This window comes from Parasteatoda tepidariorum, chromosome X1 (genome assembly GCF_043381705.1).
Source record: "Parasteatoda tepidariorum isolate YZ-2023 chromosome X1, CAS_Ptep_4.0, whole genome shotgun sequence".
Taxonomy (NCBI): Eukaryota; Metazoa; Arthropoda; class Arachnida; order Araneae; family Theridiidae; genus Parasteatoda; species Parasteatoda tepidariorum.
In genome coordinates, this window is record NC_092214.1 from 64499788 (window position 1) to 64526162 (window position 26375).

General features: G+C 28.3%; 1 protein-coding gene across 1 annotated transcript in view; it reads left to right on the top strand.

The window, feature by feature from the left end:
- The window catches only part of LOC107452620 (homer protein homolog 2), a 256966-nt gene that overhangs the window by 169546 nt on the left and 61045 nt on the right, over positions 1-26375 (top strand). Inside the window, exon 4 of the mRNA XM_016069155.3 lies at positions 4083-4412. Within this exon, the coding sequence (XP_015924641.1) occupies positions 4083-4412 (330 nt within the window). The remainder of the gene's footprint in view (positions 1-4082; positions 4413-26375) is intronic.

The following is a 26375-nucleotide window of genomic DNA, read 5'->3' on the forward strand; positions in this document are numbered from 1 at the left end:
TATATATATATTTCCGGACGAATTATAGAAAAAAACTTTTTAATTTTTTTCTGTGCATGCGCAGTGTAAGAGAACAAACTTAAAATACAAATCTTGCGTAGTTTTTAACGATTTGTTTTAAAATTTTAAGTCAATAATTTTGTTATAAATTTTAAATTGCTCCAAAACTTCTGTTTAGTTTCATTTAATTTTTATAAAGTTATAGTAAAAAAACGTAATGCGAGAAAATTATTTTTTTATGAAAATGTCCATATTTCGATTAATATTTTAAGTTTGCGAAATTTTATGCAGTTGTTAAAAATAATAACTAAATTAATTGATACAAGTTACAAGCGTATTGCATGATTATTTGCATAGGGTGTTCAAAAATACTTGTTTTCTTTCGTAATTTATTATCGATCTCCCATACCTTTGAAACTTTAAATCTTATTGCGAGGTAGGATATTGGAGGTTGGTTTATTAAAAAGTCCTCAACGAAGGCTAGTTTGTCCCAATTCTTGATCCAATATTTCTTTTGGATTCAAAATTACAAGGTTACGGAATTAAACATTGATAGCCGTAAACTTCAGCGACTGTCCAATGCCAATTTTAAAATAAGACGAAATAGTTTTTGTCAGATTTCAATTTTGTTTTTGTTTTTCCCTTGCTCAAATAGTAATGTTGTCTTTATTTTTAACAAGGTATGTATGTATATTTAGTGAAAGAGAATAACACGTCATATATCAGTCTGGAAGAAGAATTTTATGTGCAGACATACAGCAGAATGTAGTTCCCACACGACACGTATTGCGATCGATTTTTACATCGATCAAAAAGTATCGGCTTTGCACCTATATAGTTCGAAACCTTTTGTGGTTCATATTTTATTCCAAGCCTTTCTATTTCCTCAATGCATTATATTTTTTAACATAAATGAAATTTATATTATAATTTCGTTGCTGTGCATTTAAAGGAATTTTTATGTTCTCTACCTTTATCATACATTTATTTCTACCTACCCTAATACATGTAGTAAAATGCAAATATTTAAGGAAAAGTTTCAATGATTTAAATCAAATGATTAACGATTTCATTAATTTAATTTTTTTCAAAAATGAAATAAATCATTTAATCATTAAAGTGAAAAAAAGAACAAAGCGATTAAAATGATTTGTCATGCTTTTTGAAGTTAGAAGTAGTGATAACAAACAATATAGCTTTTCCAAAGAAATAAAATAACTTTGAAACTATCTTTTGTAGTATTTTCTTACATACTACTACTAATAAACAAACGGATACTGCGATCTTTTATCATTTAAGTTTTAAAGGAATTGTTAGGATGATTTGCCTTTTGTTTATCCTGCATTATTGCTAGCTCAAAATGCCGAATTCTGTTGACAAAACCCGTATCCACAAACATGTGAAATTCGAAATCTGCTCAAATTTGCCAAATTATTTGGTCGACACGTTTCCAAGCAAACAATTTCGTCAAAAGTGAAGAAAAATTTGGGATTTTGAGTGTCTAATTTTTACAGTGTAGTTATTATTGTTTTGAGGATTTAAAAACAAATAGATTTTTTATTGAATATTCTGACTATCTGACTAATAAAATAAGTGACTTAAATTAATTTTCAAAGCGGGAATTTCATTCTTTTTATATCTTTATGTCACTTAAGCGTGTTACAGCATGCTTTTAGTATTACCTTGAGGAATTATAAACTTATTTTTATTGTAAATATGTTTTTTCTAGGACGCGTATATAATATATTAATTTTCTGTTTCTTTGTTGGAAAATAATTTGATCTATTTAAGCCATATCCTGTAGTCACACAGAATTCCCTTAAATATGTACTTTTAGTTGACCAAAATTTAAGAAATATTGTTGATTCGTGAAGAATTACCTAAAAATCATTTTTGTTAGACTATAATGACTAGCGCCTTAGATTTCTCAATTTCTACCAAATTAGCGAATTTTTTTTTAAAAAAAAACATCATTTTTTGTATTGTTTCTAAAAATTTTATTTTATTTTGTAGTCAAGAGTACCAACTAACTAGAAAAAAAATTGTTTGCAGCTGAATAGTTTCCTTTTAATCATAAATAAACACTATTTATTGTTTAAAGTTTTTAAAATAAACGGAGAAAAATCTTTGAAAATTCACTATTTAATATATCTTCTAATATAAAATCCAAAATACCAATTCGAAGATTAAACCTTTAATTAACTTCATTTAAAGCTTTGAATATGATTACGCTTATTTCTTGTCCTTTTTATATTTGAAAATATTCAAATGCTTTTATAATATCGAATCTACGATTACGTACTTGAACGATAAGTATTCCTTTCAAAATTTTACCATTTAAAAATCTCTATCAGAGCCAGGGCATTTCGTTCGATATCATAATTTTCTCTCGGTTCGATCTTAATAGACTTATTAATTAATTTGAATGATAAAACGGAAATTTATTTAATTAGTTATTGAACCCTTTCTTCGTTGAATACTTTTGAATCCTTAGTCGTGTTCAGAGCAAATGAATAATTGCTTTGAAGTAAATATAGGCTATACATATCTATTTTAATTTAAAGGTACAGTCATTCATTCATTTAAAAGTACAATATTGGCTTAATTCAATAATTACTTTGGTTAGCAACTTTTTTTTTTTCAGTTTTATTAAAGACTTCTTTTCTCTTGATTTTATTCTTTTTTACAACCAATAAAAATTACAAAATTATTTTTTTATTATGAATAAAATTACAATTAAATAAATTTTAATATAAAACTTATAATTCTGTTAGATTTGGAGTTATCTGATGTCATAAAAACGTGTGTTTGATTGGAAATGTTACAAAAAGGATTTATAAAAAGTTGGTGACAGGATTTTATTTTTATGGAAGATAAATTGTTTTAAATATTTAGGAACAAATAGTAGTCTCTGAAATATAGTTAAATAGTGGTACAAATATGCTAGAAAGTTTAAAATAATCTTCAAATGTTTTTATACAAATTGAGATACCAAAAATAACCGTATACCGTAAGATCGATTTTTACTGGAACATGTTACGAAACAAAAAAATCTGATATGCCTTAATTTTTATATTAATAATTACCGTAAAATCACTGAATTACCAATTAAGTAAATATTACTATAATAATTACGGAATGATATTTTATGGTAAAAATAGATTTTTTAAGTGATGCGCCCAAAGTACCGGTACTTTATACCGTAATTTGATACGAAATTTTTTACAGTGTAGGCTCAAGTGTGTTAAAAGCATATAAAGTATAATGTGCTGGAAACTAGGCCTATGAGTTCCTTTTTAATGTTATTCTTTGTTAGGTATGTTTATTAGTTCACATCCAATCTATCACAATTGTCGACCAAGGGGTTCCTGGAGGTTAAGACTCGAACAGGATGGTGGCAATGTAGTCAGAATTGCGCTTTGTCCTCCTTAGCATTGATTTAAAGCTGACTTGACTTCAGACTATGGAGGATAGGACTCACCCTCGCCGGTCACTAATTTACAATCCAGCGGCCTTTAACGACTGGCTCTCTTTTTGGGGATATTCTTCTTGGCCGTTGTTTTGGTCTCAATAATAAGGCCAGCTTTTATTTCTTTTAAAATCTAAGAAAACGCCAAACAGGAGAGCGGGTCGTTAAAGGCTGCCAGATAAGAAAATTGTACCTCGGTAATTCACAATAGCACCTTAGAATCTTATTCACTATATCATCGTAGTTTATTCTATATATTAAGAAACTTAAGTCTCTAAGTTAAGTAAAAAACTTTCGAAAAATCTCAAAAATGAAGATATTTTAATATCTTCTTGATATTATTAATATTGTTTTTAAAACACTCATAGTTTACCAGTAAAGAGTTTTACCCTTAAATTCATAATATTATATTCATTAGGAACTTGAAATTCTTATTAAGTCTAAAAAAATAGTGAATTGTATAATTTTAAAATAATATTTATCACTTTTGAAATAATATTTTTGATCGAAAAATATTTTTATAAAACTTTATCGATAAAATCAATAATTTCGATTTTGCAGTGAAAATATAATTTTTAGCAATTAAAAAGTTCTCTTTTTTTTTTCTTTTTAGTTTATTGAGAAGTTCCAGGAGGTGAAGGAAGCCACACGGCAAGCAGCCCAGCAGAAAGCCCAGCAGCAGACGAACGGTAGTGCTTCCACACCTGTTACGTCTGCTAGCGCGTCCCCCTGCAGCAGCCGCAGCGTCCCAACTCCTCCTGTCCCGTCCCAGACGCCAACATCAGAAAGTGGAGGGACAGGTGATGATTCTATCACCGCTAATCAGATAGATCATGTTGGGAGCAGTTTACCTTCCAATGTCAATGACATTGCCAATACACTTAAGTCATCACTTGTTGCACATCAAAGAAGCCAAAGCTTGTCAGGCCTTCAAGCCAGCAAGGTACTTCTTTTAGATTTTATTTGAATTTGTTATGAATTGTAAAGCAATAGACTTCCAAATTTGAATAGGATTTTTATGAACTAAATTTCATTCATATTACTGTAGTTAGAATGAAAAATTTTAGACGCAGGTTAATTTTAGACCTTTTTCGTAAATTTAATTTTGAGTGACTATAATCTACTTTATATGAGTGATATATATCCCGTCATAAGCTGTAAACAGGTTTTAACTCAGGATGTTTTTAAAAAAATTTTGAAAAATTAGTAGTAATTTCGTCAAATATTTGAGAGTTCGTGTTTCATCAAAAATCAGAAGATTTCGAAATGATCTGATGATAAAAAATGGCAAAATATAGCTCAAGTAATGCAAAATCTGTAGTTATATTTCTGAAAGTGCATTACTTTAGTTTTCTAATTGAATTAAATTTTGTTTTCATTTAAAAGTTATAGTTTTAATATATTATAAGCAAAGAGACTAATTATTGTGAAATAATTAAAAAGATTTTAGAAGGAAGAAACGGGAAAATAAGGAAGACATTTAGAAGAAAAAAAAGAAATACCATTTTAAAAACACACAACGTTCTAAGTTTAAAAACATGCATACATGGAGAAAAGAAATTCTGGTAAAATTACTGTACTGTATAGTAATGACATTTCTAAAAAAATCTGAGAAAAAAACTAAAATATACGCTATTTAAACCATTCCTTTTGGTATTCTTTTCCGCTCATTTGATTACGGTTTACCGGAAATTATAGTTCTAAAAATTGTAGTTTTAATTATCACACATTTATTGAAAAATACAAAACCGAAAGGTAGCTTTATTCGAATAAATGGTTTTTTATTCACTGCTCTAATATATCATTATAAAACTACCAGATTTTGCGATATTTACCAAATTTTATCACAGATTAAAAACTATATTTTCTTGCTAATTTTACCTAAATACTTACCAAAGAGCTTCAATAAAAGTTACCGAGCTTTTCCGTAGAGCTGGAAACACTGTACCTATTTTGATAGTTTTGACCATTCTTTTTTTCTCAGTATAGTATGGTTGTGAAGAGTATTAATTTATTCGGCCCAATTTTAGGGAGATTTTCAATGAAAAAAGTATGTTTTACAAGAAAATGAAGTGCATTCAAAAGTTTCGCAAGATAAAAGTTATCATTATCATTTATTTAATGCTTTTAAATAAGATCCTACTTAAAGAAATACATTTATTTCTTATTGCATTCCAAGCTCAATATTAGCTATTATTTTTCTGCCACCAAGAAATTGCTATTATTTTTCTTAAGTGTCTCCATAGTCATCTGTATTCAACCACAGTCTTAAATTTTCCTAGAAAGAAAAACTTTTGAGGTACTCAATTAAATAACAAATTAAAAACTCATCTTAAAGAACCACAAGTCTGATATTACTAAAATCAAATCAACAAACTCAAGACTACCACTTAGTGTTTTAAAAAGTTTATTTTATTACACGGCGCCAGTAATAAGTGGTGTTCTTTACTTTCTTAATGATAATTAACAAAATTAGTTGGTGGAACAGGAAAAAATGTGAAACTTAATTTACCATGAAGATAAATTGTGAAAGATACAGAAATCTTTTTTAGTTCATGGTTCGTGAAATTAAAAAATAATTACCAAAATAACTAATATTCTCGATTCTCCTAAAATAATTTGGAACTGTTGGAGCTAAAATTAGTTTGAAGCATGCTCTTATTAAGTATTTAAAAGCTCTAGGCAGAGAAAAACCTCCTAATCTTTTTTGAGAAAAATGAATAAATAAGTAATGAAATGAAATTTAAAACAATTCCTATCTACATTACTATTGTTATTTCTTTTTAATTCCTTCTTACTTTTTTAAAGATTTTTCAGTTACAGTCAGATTTAGATTAATATATATATATATATATATATATATATACAGGGTCGGACTACTGGACAATATAATGGAAGCACTTCTATAACATACTTTGATACATAAAGAACCATTTTATAAATTTAAAATTGTTTAGGTTATACGATTTCTCATACTTATCAAAAGAGCTTTGAGGGACCGACAATAAATTACTAACGGACAATAGTGTTTTTGAACACCCTATGCCCAAAAATGTAGCAATAAATTTGTAACTTGTATCAATTATTTTGTTTAATTGATTATTTTGGTTTACGATAGTTGCACAAAATTTCGTAAACTTAACTTAAATATTTATGGAAATGAGGACATTTTTATAAAAAAAAAAAATTTTTTTTTGCTATAACTTTAAAATATTCAATAAAATTGAACAAAATTTTTGGAGCTATTTAAAATTAATAGCAAACTTATTGCTTTAAAATTGAGGGGAAATTGCTTAAAACTGCGCATTTTTAAGATATTCAAGTCGGACTTTTTATTATACGCCAAGTACGATTCTCTACATAAGAAAGTTATAGCATAAAAACATCCATATCTCCATAAATATTTCAACCAGATTTACGAAATTTTGTGCAATTATTGAATATAATAACAAAAGTAATTGTGACAAGTTACAAACTTGATGCTATATTTATGTATATTAGAATGTTCAAAAACGCTATTTACCGTTTGTAATTTATGGTCGGTCCCTCAAAACTCTAAAAGAATAAACGTGAAGGTCCTCCTCAGAACGCATTACTTTACGACATAGGCATTTCGAAACAAAGAATAAGAAGAAAAGATAAACTTACCGATACAAAGGAAAATTTTACAAAAATACGTTAAAAATAGATTGACTAATTTAACAGTTAACAATTTCCAAGTTTGCATTATGACAATTATTAAAAGCTATACCGCAATAATTAAATGTCTAAAAATATGTTGCTTGCAATAATTTTGTGCAAGGAAGTACCAAATCTGGGTTACTATTGTTGAATGAATTTATTTTGAATCATTAAACTGAATTGAATTCTATTATTCGCATTTTTGTTTTTTATTTGTCTGTCGTTTTCTGAATTTGTGACGTTTCTTTATTTTTTTCAAAAATCTGCTTTTTCTCGATTTCCTATTAAACTGGGATATATCGTCGCTTTGAAACTAAACCGTGGTAACTCAAAAAAGCAAGTTTTTCAGGAGAGCGATTTCAAACTTACCGCGCTAATGCTAATCGCGGCAATGCGATGACGATTTATCTGCTCTCTAAATTAACTTTATGGAACTATAAAAATAACAGGTTGTTTTTCTAAAAGGGTGACTTTTTTTACACAAAATGACCCAAAAATCTCATTTTTCGACTTTTTTGAGTTACAGCGGCTTAGTTTCAAAGCGACGATATGTCAATATCCTTGATCTGGTACAATGAGTCAAACCTCCCTTGGAAGAAAGTTTGTAAAAATACTAAAAAAGAAACACATTAACAGTGAACAATAAATATATTGTCTTTTAGTATATTGATCTTAGTACACAAACTTGAATTGACACAGGGGAGAGAAACTTACAAAATAAATAAATACTTTTCTGGATGAAGCTGACATTTTATTTTCTCTTGAATTTACCTACAAATTCGAAATGTGTGGAAACAACATGTGATTTTGCTTGATAACATTCTTCAATCTAGTGCTCATCACTAAATAAATATTTAAATTTAATAAAAAAATATTGAGTGTCAAATCTCCCATTAATGGTCATGGGAAAAAATTTTAAAGCAAAATAAAAAAATTTGATCAATTTTTGATAGATCAGTTTGAAAAAACGTTTTCAAAAAATTTAAAATATATTTAAAGTAAGTCTTCAATAGTTTTCTTCTCAATTTGCCCATTAGTGTGATCAACAGTACTTTATTTTGACCTCCTAGTCGAGTTAGACTTGCACGTCCTAAACCTCTAAGCGTTTAACTGATCTTTGTAAATGTTTAATTAGAAAACTTTATAAAAAATACTTCGACAAAGAATGTTTTTGTTTACATTTTAATCAGCAGATTATGTATGGAAGGTTCTGCTAATTCATTAAGCCCTGTCGCCATTGCGCCTAAAAATTATACTGACTTATTAATAAGTAGCTGTTGCTAGCTCCTAAAAATTGACCATTCATTTATTTTAGTATTTTTTGAAACTAAAAAAAAATACTAAAATGAACTGAACTAAAATGGTTTGGGGAATTTAAATTTTTTTTTTTTCATGTTGCTTTTATCAATTCTTAATGTTATGCATGATGTCTGTAAATTTAAATAAATCAGTCATGAAAAGCTTGTAAATAATGGTTTATTTTAATCCCATTTCGAATTTTAATGATTAATTAATGTTTTATTGCTAGCAGTTCTCTACAAATGGAAAATTAGTTATTCTTCAATTGCATTGACATATTTTTAGGCTTAATCGATATCAATCATAGTAACTGCTGTGTATCTTCACTTAAATATTCGCTGTTCTCTGTCTATAGCATGATTTATTATCGCGAAATTGGAAAATTCATTATCTGTGCTTGGCTCATTGTTTTCCTCTATCAATCACTAAAATTGCTAATTAATCATTATTTAATCATTCTATTACCTTATCCTTTATTCATATTGACTGCTTTTTAAGGCTCTTTTATGATAACAATATTTTTTTAACTTTAAGTTTTATTTTATGAAAATAATTTTCTTTGAAGTTAAAAAAAGAGATGGAAAGAAAATGTAAAAGGTTATTTTAGGAAGAATTTTGTTCCTTTAACAGACCATTCTCAAATATCGCAAAAGCCGACCTTGCACGTATATTATCAAGAAATCGGGCACTTTACAAAATATTTCCTTTAAAATTGATACTTCACGATTTATCATTTTAAAAATTTGCACTTCTCAAAATTCTTCCTTTGAAAAATGGAGTCGAAGATGTCATTAATTCATAATTTTAAAACAGTCTATTTTGGTTCCTTCACAAAAACGTCAAATGTCATTAATTCATAATTTTAAAACAGCCACTGTTGCACGTTGATGTACAGAAACAGACTATTTTGGTTCCTTCACAAAAACGTCAGATGTCATTAATTCATAATTTTAAAACAGCCACTGTTGCACGTTGATGTACAAAAACAGACTATTTTGGTTCCTTCACCAAAAATGGTTTGATGAAAAAAAGAACCAGATTCTGCACTAATTTTAGATTTTGAAATTTATTGGTAGCTTTTTCAAAAATTTACAAACACAGAGCCTGTCGTAAGAAGGGTGGACAAATCTCTGGGTTTTGGGATTTTCTACAAAATCACAAAAATGTAACCTTTATTTGCAACAATTATTAAAATTCTCAGTCGAATTTTCACAAATTTGGAAATGACCCTTGATTATATATATTTAGTATTCGTAATACCAAAACGTTTGTTACGTGTACTGTAGTTTTTCTTCTTCCACTTAAATTTTAGTATATTAAAAAGGCTTTTCTATTCCGTGCGCATAAAAAATTTCATTTCACATCACGTGAAGATTAGACTTTGTTGAAAAGAAATAGCTTGGCCTTTTCTCTTTTGCGATTTCGGTCTTTAAGCTAAATAATAAAAAATAAAATAAAAACTTCAGCAAAGTGGAGAGAAAAAATGTTGTCCAGGTAAACTTTTATAATAAATTAATGTAAAGAGTGCCTCAAAATTCTAGCAAGATTTTAATTTCGCACCATTTGTGCTATAAAATATTTCCAAAAAATGAAAGCTGCTAATTCAGGGTTATTAAAAATGGAACATAACGCGAAAGAACAAAGCGTGTTCATTGTTGGGAAATATTTTGAACATTGTTGTATTATTTTCCGTTTTAATGGTCAGCATTGGTCGCCCAGATGATATAATTAAATACTGTGGGATATTTTTCGTTCCGGATATTTTTGAAGTCTGATGTCTATACTTACAAGATAACGATGTCTTGTTAACATAAATCGTTCGCTTCTTAGCAATGAATACCGTTTCAATAAAAAATTCAGCCACGTGTATACAAACAGATTTTTAAACATTTCATCAAAAGATTGCTTATTTTGCAAAGTTCCTCTATACATATTGTCTCATACATAACTGAACTCTACACTGTATACTTTATGAGTGAAATTATTACTGAATGAAAACCTGTGTTTCTATCAATATTTTAAATAGAATTTATAAAAAAAAGAAAAGTTTCTTACGTAAAACAAGAATCAAAACAAACACAAGTAAAAAAATTGAGTCAACCTAGTTTAAAGTGAAATTTGAATTTTTTAAAACGTAATTAATACTTATAAAGATCAAAAAGATAAGCATGCAAATTCAAATTCGACAACATGTAAATTTAAAAAAAAAATTGTATAAAGTGTAAGCTAAAACGCATAATAACTAGCACTCAAAGCTTTTTTTAAAAAAAATGGCTTCTTTTGAATTAATGCTCTCACAAAAATAAATAAATGAATAAAGTAAAAAAGAAAGAAACTTAGTACTCATAGACTAAATTAATTGCCGCAACTTTCATCCATTAACTTTAAACTTTTACATCATGTATAATATTATAAAAATAGTTTAGATGCATGTAGAATTTTTTTAAACAGAATTTATAATGTTTTGTCAATTAAATTATACACTCTAATTTTGTATGAATCCTTATTAACTATACCTCCATTTTTGATTATAATTTTATAAAATTCGATTTAAAATCTTCAGAAAGGAGTTTTCTAAATCGATCATGCGCGCATTTAGTTTTCACACTATTTCTTTCACTAACTATTTTAAGTATATGTAGATCATCTTCATGATGTAAAAAATAAATGTATCTTTTTTTTATTTACTGTGTGTTCAATAAATTTACTTCAAAACAATCCTTTAAAAAAATCAACATGAAAACGTAAGATGTTTCGGAAGTGATTCGAACACTGTACAAAATGAGCACTCAGAATTCACGTTTCCTAGGTAATGCTCGGATTGAAAATTTCGTCAGATTGACGAAATTATTATCTTCACTTGTTTGAAGATACGAATCTAGTCAAGAGCTTTAGTTTAACTACTAGAAATGTAACTGAATGACGTAGACAAAAGTTAAATCCGAAAAACCACCTTGCTAAGCAAATGAAGAAACTCTTGATTCTGTCACTATGTGAGACGGCTTTAAATTCAGATTTAAAAAAAATTGTAGTACAACCAGAGTGCAGTGAGATGATGGTTCGCTTTTCGTCAAAAATCTTGTTATTCATGACAAATTAACTGTAAAAAATATGGAAATTCAGATCAAGCATTACTGATTTGCCAAAAAGCAGAGCTTTATATCTAGGGTAAACTTTCAATCAACTCTAATTAAATAAAAATAATTAAAAAAAGGACAAATTGGAGATATTAATACTCTATCTGTTGTGAGACTTTCCTTAATTTTCCGAAAATGCATTCATATAAGTAGGTTTATAATAACAATTCATATAAGTGAAACTCTAAATACCAATTAATTCTTTTTAACTTGAAATCAATTATTACTACTTTACATTTTTTTTTAACTAAAACTATAAATAGTAATTTTCTTTACTAGAAATTTATAAATATCTATACAAAAAATATACATGTTTTCACGTTAAAGATAATATTTTATTTCGAATGACATGGTGAAACCCAAGGTAGAATTTCTGTTCCTCCAATTATTCGACTGTAAAGGTAGGGACAAAAATAATATAATCTGTTTAATATATTCTCAAATTATTAAATAAAGCTTTCATCCAGCATTAAAAATGAAAATTGCTTAAAACTAATTCCTTCTTTTCTCTCTAGAGAAATGAAATTTATCCTCTAATATAAATGTGTTTTCAGAAAATGTTATGTATTTGACAACAAAAGGGAGTTGTTATTGTAGCAAGCCTAGACCTTACCTATTAAAATTCCTTAATATATCCAAAGATCTTGAAGCAATTTAGTGATAAGCAACTCTCCTTAAAAAACTGTTTTTAAAATTGTATTAAACTGTTCCAAAGTATTGTTTTGAGATAGGTACTGAAAAATTTCCGATAGAGAACAACACAATACGTAGAAACGTTTCGTGTTATACTTATAAATAGTGTTATTTTTCACCAAAATGCTTTACAGAACAACTTAAAAGCGTGACTTTTTAATTTTTTTGCCTTTTTTTAGAGAAGCAAGTAAAAAAAATAATAATGAAAAAGTCATGTTAGAACGACTTGTTGCCAAAAAATCTCAAAGAGAAATATTTCTGAAAATATCTTGAAAGGTGAACTAAAATATGTATGAATTAAAATTTACAGGATCGAAATCGTATTAAACTAGATATATTGATGATAAAATTAGTCATGAGTATTTCAATGCAACCATTTTACAAATACAATGACTTATTGCAATGCATGTTACATCTAAGCTATGCCAATCCCTTTGTACTAATACAAGGATGATTCAATCTGATATCTTTATACGTCACTGATTTCCCTCTGATGTTATAATACTGGTATATGAATATAGAGGTAATAGTTTAATATTTAATGTCTGTTAAGTGAGTCTATATACTAGTTTTATACATTCCTTTAATGGAAAACTTCTATGTTTCACTGTAAAAAAATGGATTTTCAAAACTCATTTTCGTTTTTGACAAAACCTTTTCCTGGAAAATACTCCGAATGAACATTTCGTCATATTAAGGATAGTAATATGTTACTGTTAAAGGATACGAATTGCATTAAAAGCATTAAGCTAAATACAACATATCGAATAAGGAGTATAAGTTGATAAGTAATCAGCCATCGCCAGGAATCGATATCGGGTAGCAATTTTCCAATCAAGCGGCTTTTAACGACCCGTTCCCCTGTTTAACATTCTTTTAAATAAATAAGTAGAAAAACTTGATTTTTGACATTTTTAGTTCATGAAAAGTTTTTAAAAGAAATAAAACCGGGACCTAAGAGGAAAATCTCAAAAAGGAAGCGCGAGTTGTTAAAAACCGCTGTATTGTAAATTAGCAACAGCTTAACTTGTTATGCAAGCACTTGTAGTACTATCCATCGTACAGAAAAAAACAGTTAAAGAAGTAAGGTAGAGAAAAAATTGACAGAGAATTCCTACAATGTACTAAAGTGACACATTAATGTTAAAGTAGTCTCGAGAGTTCTCATTTCGTCAAATATTTCATAGTGAAGTAATTGTCCAAAATAACGAACTATAGCACAAGAATTAATGAGAGTTTTATCTTTAGAGTTTTATTATTTTTCTAGAAATAATGAGAGTCTTTTTAAATTGAAAATAAAAAGTTGTTTTTCAGATTAAAATTTTTTATTGCTTGATAAATAAAAGTATACATACTTATTTTTACAGTACTCAACTTGTTTTTAATTATTTTATGAAATAAAAAACTATGAATAAAAAATTTTGCGAAGCTATACACGTGAGGCGTTTTCTTAGAAAGCATTTTATGAATATAGGACTTAATAAACTTTTCAATATCCATCCATTTCAAATAAAAATTTAACTACACTTATGTTATTAATTCAGTTTTCGTAATATGCATATTATTGATTTAAATTTGTTTAAAAAAATGAGGAAAGAGGAAAGTGTTAAAGAGATATGGTTTAATTATGATTTAATTTATTAAAGGCTCTAAAATCAACAACAAAAATCTACCTACAATCGATAGTATATTAATAATAGTATAACTAGTTGTTAAATTTTCTATAAAATTAATTTAGTTCTAGTAACGTGCTGCAAGTATAAAAACCACTAGTTTGAAAAGGAAAATAAAACTTTTTTAACCATATGCAGTATACCTTTCTAATTTATTCTCATAATCTATAAATTGTGCATTCTGTCAAATTATCTAAGAATGAGTTAATTAATTATTTGAAAATTAAATAGTGGTGTTACCTTTAACGAGCCATCTTCCCTCGCTATCTGGGATTTTAGGTAAAAAAATTTTTCTTGATGCTCTTTGTTCTTAAAAAACTTTTTATGATAGATTACCATTATACTGCGGAATATTTTTTTAAAAAATGAGAAATAAAGGTTTTACTTTATTCGATTTGGAAAAATAACGCTTGATAGTAACTTTCAGAATTCTGATTTTGTTTTTAATTAATGACATATAATTATGCGTTTAGTAATTTAGGATAGGTAATTAAATATGAATCCTGGAAATACTTTTCAGCTATTTAATATTTAATTAAATAATATTTATGTACTTTTCTATAGCTAGAAATAGCTTTATAAAAAATGATAATTTGTTTCCATTTCAACAATAGGTATTAACAGTATTAACAACAATAATTAATCTTTTCTATTAACCGTTTTATAGTATTAATTAAAATAGTTTGCGTTTAAAAATTATGATAAAAAATTTTCTTTACAGAAAAAAAACTACTCCTTTTTTTTTAATTTACTGAGAATGATTTATTAATCTAGTTTAAACGTTATTCGCAAAGCGTATAGGAACTTTTAAAAACTGATTTTTTTTCTTTCTAATCGATGGCTTCTATGGGACCTTCCTTTCTTGCGTAATTAGTTAATTATATTAGATTTTCCAATTAGTTCCATTAAATAAATGTACTTGTAATCTTTAATTAGCGTAAAAGTTAAAAGCACAATCTTTATTTCTTTCAAAGTTACATAGCACACAATAATCGAAGCGTCTCATGTACAAAGCAAATTTTCATAACCACTGGAAATAGTTGCCCAGAAGATGGGTAAGTTTACTCTGTGAAGAGCACTTCAAACTTCGTTGAGTGTTTAACAAACAATTTTGAGCCGATGATAAACATGGAGTTATGAACACTTTTAGGTGATTTAAATTATGTGTTAAAATAATGTTTAAATTCATGGCCCTTAAAATAATTAAGATAATAGTTATTAATCTGAAAATTGCTAAAAAAAATTTATAATTAACTTGAATAAACTTTACTATTAAGTTCAAGAAAATCAATTTATGTTGAATTGGGGTTTATTATTAGAAACTGAAGCATTCCCTCCAGCTGGGGTGTCTGAGGTTAAGGCTCAACAATTTCTTGATCAAGCGATGGCAAGCTAGTCTCTTTTTGATGGAACTAACCCGCATTTTCGTTACTTGAAGAGAAAAACCACGTACGGTTATTCCGAAGGCAAGGGGATTCTAACCCATAATCCATCTACTACTGAGGATATTTTATACTAGCACTGTGGTAGGTTCGAGTCGGAAACAGAATTTGTATCAGCCACCACTAGGATTCGAACCTTGGTCACCTCATTGGGAGGCGAACTCCCAATCGCACTCTTTATAAGCGTTAATTCTGTAAATTACAAAAAACTTTTATTAAAAATACATGAAATTTGAAAACCGAACTTTGATTTTTTTTTCCTTCCAAGCAAAAAATATTCCAACTCAAAATTGCGTTAATTTTTTCTACAAAAGTTTCCAAAAATGTTTTTAACTATTTGAATTATACCAAGTTAATTAACATAAACTTCAATTTTTTAAGATGTAATCTTTAATATTTCTATTTTTTTCATTTCTTTTATCTCGAATTATAAATGCATAAATATTTCTTCTAAAAATATTTTATGCGATATGAACCTAGTTAATAACTTCGTATCTTTAAAACGAAAAACTGATAAATATGTCACTCACTAAGGCTAATAATTCAGAAACGGCGAAATTTGAGGACAGTGTAATCGCCGACAAAAATTCAGTAGCAATTATTTTCTCTCGTATTTGCTGTGATAACACACTGATTAAGGGGAAAATCCATTTATATCTATTCCGTTTTAGAAAATAAAAACGGACAATTTACATTGGAAATATGCCAACGAAGGCCCCAAAGGTGAAAACTAGATACATTTACCATCTCAATCGGATTTTCGAAATGTAATTTGATAATATTTCTAGTCCCACCATTCTATAAAAAGAAGTCTAAAGTTTTGTTTGGGTGTAATCGTTTTATTTTATTCCTACTTTATAGATAGAAGTACTATTTCGGATTAAAATTAATAAATGATTTAAGCAATAGGGTTTGATTTTATGATGAAATCCGGAGTTTTTTCTGGAAATTGCTTTTTACTTCTGTTTTCTCTGACAATCAAACAAATCTTATCCTATTTTCACCCTGCCTTCCTCGGTAATAATTCAGTATGTTTTCGTGTGTTTTGTTTTTTTATGTTTTCAGTAGTGACTCCGTAGTTAGATTTCGTCAATTCTTTTGTTTCTTTCTCTTTTAAAATTAAATAGTGACTTCTGATAAATATACTTTTTTGCACTTTATTTTCTTACAAAGATTCTAAAAATACTTATTAAGGGTGGTCATTACTGAATACCTTGAATATAAAACCAAATAATTTAAATCTTTTAACCATTTCCTTGCTGTTAAAAAGGCATTTAATCATATTTCTCGCAGTTTTAAACTTCAATCTAATTCTCGATATAGATTCCATCTTTTTAGTCTACAATAATGAAAGAAAGAAAAAATTTACCAAATTAATAAATTTAGTGGGTATTAATATTGATAATTCAAGCTAATTTTAATAACTAACTTAGTAAGTAGTTAGGTTATACAGATTTCAATAATTAAATGACTTGCAAAAAACTAAGATATTTGAATGCATTAAAATTTTCTGTTGGTAAAAAGGCATTTAATCATCATTCTTTTAGTTTCAATCTTCAATATAATTCTAAAATCTATCCACAGTAAGTTGGCTGCAGTAATGAAACCTTGAATATATTTTGTAATTTTATAACTATAATCCGAAAGTCGTTGCCGATCGTTGAAGATCGAAAGAATGGCGATCGTTGAAGAGCCGATTCACTTTTTTGGGTTTACGGCTTCTAATATTCAACTCTGTAGCCTTATAATTTTGAACCTAATCACAAGGGCACTCCTGGATCAAATATTAGGAGAAATTTGCTTTCGGAGGACTTTCTGGTCGAACTAACCTGCATTTGCTTTACATGGAGAGGGAAACCACGTAAACCTCCCACGGTTAGCCTCATTCATGATCCGTTTACCACGGAGGATATTTTATTTCAGCACTGTGGTCGGTGCGAGCCGATCTCGGAATTCATACCGATCAGCCATCGCTGGGATTTACACCCGGTGCACCTCATTGGGAGACGAACGCTCTATCCCCTGAGCCACCACGACTCAAACTTGAGAAAGAAGGAAGGAATATTTATCAAATTACTAAAATCATTTAGAATTAATATTGATATTTTAAACTAATTTCAATAATAACCTCTCAAAATAATTAGTATTATAATGTAAATTTTAATAATTAACTGACTTAAGTAACACAAAGACATTTGAATTAATCGAATATCCCCTTACAATTAAAAAAGGCGTTTAATCTAGATTCTAACTCTTGTAAATAATTTGAAAAACGTTTACTTGTACAAAGACCGCGGTGGCTGAGAGGATCAAGCGTTCGCCTCCCAATGACGTGACCCATCTTCGAATTCCAGCAAGGGCTGGTTTATACAAATTCTGCTCCCTTCTCGCGCCAATCACAATGTTGACGTAAAATATCCTCTGTGGTAGACGGATCATGGGTTTGAATCCCCTTGCCATCAAGCTAATAGTGAAAGGTTTTCATCATTTTCCTCCTCTTCATGTAACGCAAATGCGGGTTAATTCCATCAAAAAAGTCCTCCGTGCTTGATTGAGAAGTCTCAATGCTTGTTTTAAGAGTTCCCTTGTTTTCTGGATTGGGTTCAAAATTGCAAGGATACGGAGTTAAACATTGATAGTTGTTATCTTAGAATTGGATCGGTTGTTCAACACCAGTAATAAAATAAAGTGCTTTTATAACAAATTGATATTTCTGAGAAGTATATCGCAGTACTGAAAAGCAGGGTTTGTTGATTTAAATCAGCTAGATTTAAATCACGATTTAAATCATGATTTAAATCAAATGATGTTTTTAAAAAAATCATTGATTAATCAACTGATTTTTTTATATATATATCGATTTTAAAAGTTAAAAAACAGTGTTTCAATTATTGGTACTTTTATTATTTTCTTATCTTAGTTTTTAAACTTATTTTAAATAAATTGCTATAATTAATTTTAGTTAACGAAATTACTTTCTTTCTTGATGTGTGTTAAATTCCAACACATTTGAAATTACATTTTTAAAAATCTATTGATTCTTGAGATTGAAAGTACAGATTAAAGTAAACACTTAATACTGTCTGTCTTAATATAGACTTGCATAGCTGTAGAAAGTAATTATTAAACATGAATTTTTTCCAAAAAAAAATGCAAATAATGTTAATTAAAATTCTACCTTTTGATTGAAAAAGCATGGAATTAAAATCTACATTATATTTTATTGATGTAGGATTAAAAATGAATATTTTAATGTAAAAATATATAGATTAAATATTTATTTATTTCTTGATGAATGACTACATTTATTCACACAATCTGTTACATTTATTTTGTCATTTTAAAAATCAAGAGGGAAAAAATGAAATCACAATTTTAAATTGAAATTATGGTTTGCTAATTGAAACTTTGCTTTAATAGTTAAAGTACAGGGGTCTATCCAAGCCAAATTTACCTTCACAAATTCAACTTTAGGAAAAACTGTAGAATAATTTCACAAAATATTTTTTCTTAAAATTTTATTTTTATGTCTCGTAAGAAACGATAAATCCATATTTTTACAATATTTTTCTGTTGAATTTTTAATATAATTTTTTGTTCTCGCAAAATATATCTAAATTTTCACAAAAAAGGTGCCTCTCAGAAAAACCTAAGCAGACCCCTGATGTACTTTTTAAATTCTCTATTTCATCTAGTCTTTAAATTTCAATCATGCTTTTGTTCCAAAATGATTGCCATGCATTCAAAGCTATGTATTATAACGAAAAATTATTTTAGTAAGTTAGAGCTCCTAAAATATTGTTATAATATAGTTTTAATGTTAATTTAATTTTGACTAAACAGTTATAAAGTATTTTTAATCATAAATTAAATTTCTTACAGTGTATTTGAATAAAGATCAAAAAAATCTGATTTAAATCAAACAAAATCCGATTTAAATCAGAAAAATCCGATTTTTTTTATTTTTTTAAAAAAAATCAGCAAAAATCACGAACCCTGAAGAAAAGTTTGTTTTAGAAAAGTTTTACTAAGTTTAAAGCAATATTCAACTTAAATAGTCACCCTATTAAAATTCTAAATTACTTTCACCTAGTCATTCGATTATGCGTTTTTTTTTAAATTTTTTTTTTAATATATTACTTTTTTTATATCTGTTCCAAAAATAATAAATAGAATGTTTTTTAATTTACAGAAATTAATACATAATTATAATGACTGTTTAAAAAAATTCTCCCCTCCTCATTATATTTTAATTTTCTCCTGCACAAGCAAATATATATTTTTAAATCAATACCTTTTCAAAATGGCGAAATTTGTAATTGAATCCTGAATCAGGTATTCCCGCCTGAAGATAAATTACAGCTTTTATGAGATGTATTTTATGCAAAATAGCTTCAAACTAACACAATACTTTATAAAAAAAGATATTGGCTTCATTCCTTATTCAAAAATTTTAATTTATTTTGTCATTGTTATTAATGATACGTAATTACCTATTGCTATTTGTATCTATTGAGAGAGAATGATGGCTTTGTTTTTGGATACTGAAAACCCTTTACTGTATGTTTATTTTATAGAAAAAGCAATTTGTAGTTTCATTGTTTGTCTTTGAGAAAGATTAAAATGGCTCTTTTGTAAGAATCGCAGATTCTGTTTAGTGAAATGTCATCAAGTACTATTTTGAAGCTGAGATAGATAAAAAGGCTATATCACCAATTCCTTCGTGTAATTCCAATTCCCTATTATAAACTTAGCAAAAAGTAGAATGGTGGAAACGATTTAACAAAAAATAATAGAAGCCTATTATATACACGGTAAAAATAGATTATCCATGTTTACGAAATTTTCTTTGTTTTAGACATGTGCTTTTTTTTTCCAAATGCTCTGAGCGAATATATCGTCAACGTGAGGATATTACTATATTCACTTTTTCAGGATAGACATTTCTTTCAAAGCATTAAGCTTAACGCTACACATCGATTACACAATTTCTTAAGAAAAACAACACTTAAACATTAAGTATAGAAGTATGATTAAATGAGTTCTCAGCCTTTGCCAGGATCTGCTTCCCAGAAAACTGCACTAACTCCTGTATTATCCCGCCATACATAGTATTCTATTTCAATATCAAATAAAAATATATTTTTGAACTCCTAGAATTCATTTAGATGAGGAAGCAGCTCCTTCAAATAAACGGATGTTTCGCATTTCGCCACGTGATTTAGTTACAAAATTGTTTTTACATTTTTTTTTTTTTTTTAGTAAATACGACATTAAATAAAAGAAGTATGATTAAATGAGTATTCAGCCATTGCCATGAATTGAAACCGCGAAATCTGCTAACCTAAAAAATGCATTAAACCCTATACTACCCCGCCATATAGAGTAAGATATTTTAAAAGCACTTGAAAAATTTTGGTGAACTCCTAGAATGCATTGAAATGACACATGAATGAGTAAGCAATTTCGTCAAATATATGATGCTTTGCGTTTCGTCAAGACTCACATGATTTCGTTAATAAATAAATGCCAGAAAGAGCGAAATAGCTTTTCGGAAAATGCAGTGATCTTTTTTTTATATATTTTGTAATTTGGCATTAATTCCTTTTATCAGTAATTATAAAAAATTTATAAAAATTAAAAAATCTTTTAGAAATTAAAATTCTTTTTTCACATGCAGTAACAGCATTAGATGAGTGCGCGATAAAATAATTTTAAGAAAAACGTCCCACCCTGAATAACTTTTGATCTAATGATCGGATCGTCACGTTCTAGGACTCAAGATCCTCAACATATTAGGGCGGGGGTAGAAGTTTGCTTATAATAGTTTGGTCATAAAAGCGGTCCAAAAGTTTGGGCGCCTTAATGTTAATTTTACTTTTTATGTGTTTCGCTATATCATGAAAACTTAAGCGAATTGGAAAGTTTTTGCTCACAAATATAAAATTCGTTTATCCAAAGATAATTTCCGCACAAAAAATAATTTTTACTAAATATTTGTTATTTTATTTATTAATGGTCGAATAAAATTTAAATAATAAGGTATACAATTATTTACATGATTTTAAAGAATGTAATTTTACATGGCAAAAATACAAAATTTCAGATAAATCGGTCGAATAGTTCCTGAGAAATTGAAATTTGAAAATACGACTTTTTGTGTGATGCTTGACTAACAGAATCATGGAACAACGTATTTATTCTAATGCGTAGGTGGCTATAAAAAGTAATAAAGTATTTGTTATTTTATTGGATTACCATTGCATTTTTCATTAAAGTTTAATTTTAAATAAATTTTTACAAGAATTAAATTTCTCATTTTTCGGGAGTAGTTTTAGTTTTGAAAGCACAAAAGATAACTTCCGTTTCGAATGCTATTTTTAAAATATGATTTTTTAAAGAAAGTACTAGGAAAAGAAATTCCTCAAAAGATATTTTCAACAATCACCAGTTTCCGCTTGCCATTTCCGACATGATTGAAAAGCACTTATTGCTCATAAACACTTTAGTGAAAATAAATTCTGCCATCACTTAGAATCTCATACGAAAGAAAAATATCATCAATGTAACGAAAAGAGGACAATCAAGTAAAAAGCAGCGGCTAAAAGAAGAAAAAAAAAATTCAACATAAGAAGCGGGAAAAGAAATTGGTAGAGAAAAGCTGGCTAACGAGATTATAGACTCAAGAAAGCAAAACAAAAGTCATAAAAGTAAGTAAATGTAATATCATACAGACAAAAGACGTATCATTCACAACACGAGATTGAAGCAGCAGGAAAAAAAGCAATTATAGCATCCATTTTTGTATCATCGATGAATGTATCATTTTTATAGCAGTTTACATTCGAATATATAATAATAGAGATATCTCGCCTTGCTATTGTTAAGATTGTGTTGTTATATTAAACGAAATAGTCGTTCCTCCATCAAATATATATTTCTGGCAATCTTATGTAGTACAGTATCATCCATTATCGCTCTACTATGCTAATGCGTGTAACATCAATATCAAACGAACTATTTACACGCCAATAGTTAAAATTGAATGTGTTTGCATGTGTATTATGGTAAAACGTGAAACACTCGTTTTGTGCATTGCTCGGAGATGAAACTTTTGTGTAGCCATAACTTTTATTCGCGAAATACATTATTTATGAATTGTAACATACAGAAGTGTTTGAAAAGCGGTTGACTAGAATGTCAAATATTATATATTATGGTTATTTTTTTTTATATATATATAAGACATTTTGCTCATTGTGGGAATCGCTCGACCTATTTAATAAACCAATTACAGTTACTAAGATTTCCCTTTTTCCCTAAATCGAAACATTTTACGGATTTTCTTTGCAAGATTTTCCCTAACATTTATGCTGCAACACTATGAAATTGTGAGACATTCTCTCTGTTCTTTTATCTATAATGATTAAATGAAACTAAATTGGTTTTTCTTAACTCATGTGCGTGTTGGCCTGCTCCCACGACCGACAACATTACACACACACGCACACACACACATATATATATATATATATCTAAAGAGCGAAATAGCTTTTCNAATTGAAATAATACTGCCTTTAACTTGCATTTATAACACTTTATTTTAATCAAATTGTTTTAAATTGGAATACTTGTTGATTTAAATGAATGTAAGTTGCAGACATTGTATTATTTTAATTTAAATTTAAAAGAAACTTTTATTAAAATAGTTAAAATTCAAGATTTCAAAAATAATATATATATATATATATATTTAACGCTTTATCATGCACACCGGGCTACACACTGAGACTTGGCTAACAAGTAGCTTCTCAAAGTTTTCGGAATTTTAGTCTTTTTTAAGAAACCATTTTCATGGAAAATGCTCTGATAGAATAATTTGCCAGATTTAAGGAATTAATATCTTCATTTGTACCATGATATTCAAGAAAGCAAAATAAAAGTCATACAAATAAGTAAACATAATAAACTAGAGAGATGCACTGAGATGATTCACACTAGATTTTAGCTGTAGGAAAGATAGCAATTATAGCCCCAATTTTGCAACATCGATGAATGTATCATTTATATACATACATGTTTACAATCGAGTCTATGAAAATAAATATGTTTCGCCCTGAAATTGCTACGATAATGTTGTTATTAAATGAAGTATTGGTTTCCCTATCAAATATATATTTTAGACTGAGCTTATGTAATACATTTTCATCCATTACCCGTTCGACTATGATAATACGTGAAACGTCTATATCAAACAAACTATTTACTCACTAATAGTTAAAATTGCATGCAATGCTTTGTGCATTATAGTGTGTTTAATGATAAAACGTGTCGCGCTTTTTTTTTTATTTGTTTGTTATATACAGAGATAAAGCTTTTGTGATTTCTGAATATATAGAACGCTTTACTATTCATTAATGTTAGATTCGATAAACAATAAATACTCAAAACTCACGACATTTTCTTCTCTTTTGACGAAACCGTTTCTAGGAAATGCTCTGAGCGAACATTTTGTCAAATTGAGGAAGTTGCTTCCTTTATTTGTTTGAGAGGAAGATACGAAATTCATCAAAAGCATTAGGCTTAATTCTAGTTATTAATTAACTTAACTGATCGAGAAATACAACTTAAAATAAAATTAAGCTGAATGATTGAGTTCTCAGTCTAGAATTCTCTGTTCACTCTCTAGAATTCAAATATGACGAGCGAGTGCACGAAACTGCATCTTCATTCTACATACAGCACATGTTTCTAAAATAAGATTTTAAAAAAATGCTGAACTCTCAGATTACAATGAGATGAGGTTTTACTGCATAACTGTGCCCATTTTGCGTAAAAACCAAAATAAGATGACTATTAATTGAGATATTTATATGCCACGAAAATTAAGATCTATATATGCCACGAAATTAGTTCTCAAAAACCACCCAAGAAATGAAATTATCGAGCATATACAATAATTTTCATTTACACTGCATATTTTTTAAATTAATAATTTTTGTATTAAAAAGGTTGATTAGAGTTATTATTAATGATAATTTATTAATGACTATTACATTCATAAATTGGCCAATTTAGTTGCACCCGCACTCTCAAATTGTATCCTACTATTTAATTTTGTTTTATTTGTTTACAGAGGCTACTTTTAAGTAGTTAATTTCTTAATTTATATACAGGGTGTTCATTAATGACCACCCTTAGTAAATAGTTCTTGAATCCTAGCCTGTTAGAGGTCGTATATTGATATTTAAACGAGGAAGTAAAAAAAAAAAAAATTTGACGAATAACTCGTGAGGAAATTAAAATAAAACACATCAAATCCAGTTTGATGACCTAATGAAGTTTGGTTGTTGTAGTTCATTTACGTCGCACTGGAGCTGCACAATGGGCTATTGGCGACGGTCTGGGAAGCATCCCTGAGTATGATCCGAAGACATGCCATCACAATTTTGATCCTCTACAGAGGGGATGGCACCCCCGCTTCGGTAGCCCAACCTGCACGCGAAGTCGAGCACTTTACGCTGGAACAGTTTAGCGAGGACCAACACCGCACACCCTCGGTCCCTACTTAGACTGATCCAAGTGATCACCCACCCGCACACTGACCGTAGCCAGTGATGCTTGACTTCGGTGATCTGCTGGGAACCGTGTCTTACCGATCAGTCCACTGCAGGACTAATGAAGCTTGGAGGTGATTCTTATAATCACCTTTCATCTCCTCTTATTTTTATTTGTTTCTTCCGGCAAACAAACGGGTTTAAATATTTTCAATGTTGCGGGGCTCAGTAGTGTTTTTTTCTCATTTAAATATTAATGTGTGATTCTTGATGTGAATACATTTTTTATTTCATCTAGTCATGGATTCTGAAATTGTACTTTACGCTCATTACAAAACATCATGTTGAATGAAAATAATGAAATTAAATTATTTTTTACGAAAGAGACCATTTACTTTTAAAGAAACTAGCTTTTCCATTCAAAGGTGTTTCTAAAGTTATAGAATACGTAACTACACTTTGCATTCATTAACCAGTTTGTCTTATTCAAATATTAATGTGACAATTTTTTTAAACATCTTTTTGTCGTTTAAAATCAATAGAGCTTACCGAAGGTTCTTGTGCTGTTAGCTTATTATTAGCATATCATTATACCTTATCATAATTATCATATTAATTAAAAGTATTCAAAATTTCAGCTTTGAAATATTCCATTTAAATGGAAATTTCTTTTTGTTTTCGTGAAGCTTAGTGATGTAAATTATCATCAATCTTTTATAATTCTATTTATAATTTAAGTACGATTGGGAAAAAAAACTTTTTCCCTCATTTTTCTTTATCAACAATATTCTCACCGGTTTTCAAAAGCAAATGAATATCGATTTTAAGCATTAGTATCTTAAATGACATTTTTCTTTGAGAGCCTTAAAAAAATTTTTCATCATTTACATAAAACTTCTCTATTAGTTGAACATAGTTTAAATTATTCTTTTTTGAGAGTGTAAACTATTGCTATTTTCGAGTACTCTGAAAATAACATTAATTTATAAAGTCGAAAACATAAGACGAAAAATAGGTATCACGATTGTTCACGTCTTCTTTTTTTATTTCATAAAACAATTGTTATTCAAAACCAAGTAAATGTAGAATAATGTTCACAAAATGATCAAAAATTACTTGAGATAAGCCAAAATTAATCCTTTTTCATAAAGTAAGCAAATTTCTCTCTGTTCAAATTTTCTTCTTTTATTTTATTTTATCCAATCCAAATGTGAGATAATGTTCATCAAATGAGCCAAATTACACGAGCTAAGCAAAAATTCTTATATTTTCATAAAATAAGCAAATTTCTCTCTGTTGTACAATTTGTGTCTATTATGGATTTTACCGTGTTATGTAAGTCTCGTCTTTTTTGTGCTATAACAGCACCGAGTTACGTCACACTTTCAGAAAGGAAAAAAAAAATCACTTAAAACTGTGCATAC